The sequence below is a fragment of the Cucumis melo genome, chromosome 4 (assembly GCF_025177605.1).
Source record: "Cucumis melo cultivar AY chromosome 4, USDA_Cmelo_AY_1.0, whole genome shotgun sequence".
Taxonomy (NCBI): Eukaryota; Viridiplantae; Streptophyta; class Magnoliopsida; order Cucurbitales; family Cucurbitaceae; genus Cucumis; species Cucumis melo.
The window spans coordinates 331,203-334,032 of NC_066860.1; the positions used below are offsets into that span (position 1 = coordinate 331,203).

General features: G+C 32.3%; 1 protein-coding gene across 1 annotated transcript; it reads left to right on the forward strand.

The window, feature by feature from the left end:
- Nucleotides 1–454: 454 nt before the first annotated feature.
- On the forward strand, nucleotides 455–2,591 carry LOC103503454 (remorin). Its single transcript, XM_008467643.3, has 5 exons — nucleotides 455–835; nucleotides 1,135–1,185; nucleotides 1,694–1,781; nucleotides 1,904–1,985; nucleotides 2,172–2,591. Exons 1-5 carry the CDS (start codon nucleotides 676–678, stop codon nucleotides 2,370–2,372), a joined length of 582 nt encoding a protein of 193 aa, XP_008465865.1. The 5' UTR covers nucleotides 455–675; the 3' UTR covers nucleotides 2,373–2,591.
- The last annotated feature ends 239 nt before the right edge of the window (nucleotides 2,592–2,830 follow it).

The window sequence follows — 2,830 nt, forward strand, 5'->3', positions numbered from 1 at the left end:
TAATTTTGTTATCTTAAGTTAAATAAATGTAAATAATCATATAGTCTATGCAAATTTTAATAATTCTTGTTTGTATCTGAATTTTTTTTGGTTAAAATTCCTTTTAAGTAGCAAAATGTTTTTTTGTTTCAAATTAGGAAATACTAAAATAATATTCACTGAATTAAAAATAATAGAATGTATATTTATTAAGTAAATTTATTTATAAGAAACTTAAATTTAAAGAAATTTAAAGAAATATTGATAGAAATATTTGGAAAGTTAATTAAAAATGGAGAACATAAAATGTAAATATAGGTATATGTATAAATATAGTTGAAGGAAAAAGAAGGAGAAAAAAAGGGTTGATATGGGTAGCGGGGATGTTTGGAGTACTTGCATAGGAATTGCCAACTCACATTAAGTCATGTGTAACCATCATCCAGCTCAGTTTTCAACGAACCACACATTAACTTCTTTTATATATATTTATTCTATATTATTTCTTTTTTAAGGAAAAACAGCCACCCACACTTACACAGTTACCCTCTTTGTCTTTGCCCTTTGGACTTACATATCCCCATTCTTCCCAACCCAATTATCTTTTTATTATTATTCTAAATCTAATATCTAAACCACTCTCTTCCTCTCTCTCTCTCTCTCTCTCTTCCTTTTTCTCCTTTTCTCTCCACTCCCATGGCTGAAGAATCCAAGAAAATCGAATCCCCGCCGCCCTCCGATCCTCCTCCCCCACCGCCTGAAGAGCTCCCCAAAGACGTCGCCGAGGAGAAATCCGTCATTCCCCCACCGCCTGAAGACAAAACTGATGACTCTAAAGCCCTCGTTCTTGTTGAAAGTAAGTCAATTCTTCGTTACCACCACCCCCCCCCCCCTCCTTTTTTTTATCCTCTCTCTCTTCTCCCTTCTCTTTTTTTATTAATATTTTCACCTCAGAGTTTTCTATATTTAATTCTGATGAAATTTGATTCAATTTTTAAATTTTTTTTTTTATATATAATTTTACTGTATGCTGTCAATTGGGAAAGTTGAGTTTTTAGTTTGGGTGTTGGAATGGAAATCACTAGAAAGAAGACAGATACTTTTCCCAGTCATAAATTATTTTTAATTAATCTTTTGTTGTTTTCTCTTATGCAGAGGTTCCAGAAGTTGCTGACCCCAAAAGCACTGAAGGCTCTGTAAACAGAGGTCTATTTATTTTTCATTTTTATTTTTTTGCAAATCTTAAATTGTAAATTTGATTCTTTCCATATATTAGAATTATAGTTCGACTTCAGTCTTTTAAGAAAAAAGAAAAAAAACGAAATTCTATAAGCATAGGGATCAAACATGAAATTTAATTTATTCCTACATATTTTGACATAGATCTTGCGGAATACTTCAACAATTAAAGGAAATGTTTTAGAAATGTATAAAACTAAAATAGGAAGATCATTTCGTAATAATAATTTAGTTTTGTAGTCTATTAATACTAATTTTCTTTTTACTTCTGGAATCTTAGTGATGCAAATATTGCATTTTATATTTCTTTAATAAAACATTATATATAAACTTTAGGTTAAATAAGGAGAGTGGTTGGGAAACAGAGACCTGGAATTTATATAATATAAAAGGAGAATAGGATTTTAAAGTAAGTAATATTATTTAGAGTGAAAGAATGAGTTTATATGAATATAATTTGTTGAGATACGCACAGATGCTGTGCTAGCAAAAGTTGCAACAGAGAAGAGGTTGTCTCTCATTAAAGCTTGGGAAGAAAGTGAAAAGTCCAAGGCAGAAAACAAGTAAGACCACCTCATTTTTCAATTTCACTTTTCTTATATCATCATGTAATTTTGTAATACTTTTCATTTTTAATTTTCATAATCTTATAAGACCCAACTTATTTTTCCATCTTGTTTTGCAGAGCTCACAAAAAGCTATCTTCTGTTGCTGCATGGGAGAATAGCAAAAAAGCTTCTGTAGAAGCTGAGTTGAAGAAGATTGAGGTATCAAATATACTTTATTACCCACCTTTACTCTATATCATATTTTGTTTTTTTTTTTTTTTCCTTTCTTTTTAATCATTCAAATACTTCATTTTACAATATAGACAAACATGGTTGAGTTGATTTGTAGTTTGGGAGTGATATTATTTTGACGACAGCTAGCTGATTAAACAAAACTTTGAGCAGGAAAGTTTGGAGAAAAAGAAGGGCGAGTACATTGAGAAAATGAAGAACAAAATTGCTCTGCTCCACAAATCGGCAGAGGAAAAGAGGGCGATAATCGAAGCCAAGCGAGGAGAAGATCTTCTCAAAGCAGAGGAGACGGCTGCAAAGTACCGTGCCACCGGTACTGCCCCAAAGAAGCTTCTCGGCTGCTTCTCGAGCTGAATGTCTCGTTTCCAATCTCTGATTATTGCATGCGGTGTAGTGGGAAATACAAATCTTCATCAGTTGGGGGTGTTAATTAGATGTGCTGTGTGTGTGATGGAAGGAAAATTATTGTTTATGGTTTGATTTATTGGTGTGTGTTCAGGGCTTATGTGTTTTGTGAATATGATATTTGGAGGAAGATTACTTTGAATGTAAATCAATATTGTTATTTTAATACGTTTTGTTGTTGTTCATTCACATGAAAATTTTTGAAAAGATCAGCACCCCTAATACATATATAAGTCGAAAGGTCACCCTAGCACATATAAGTTTTAGAGGTTGATAGGGCTTGACATTGTTTCCACACCCAGCTTGGGGAACTGGGAATTAGAAGAAATTAAATCCATTTACTCCAACCATATGTACATAGAGAATCCCACACAATACGTTATGCAAACCTCATCTTAGCTTCAATA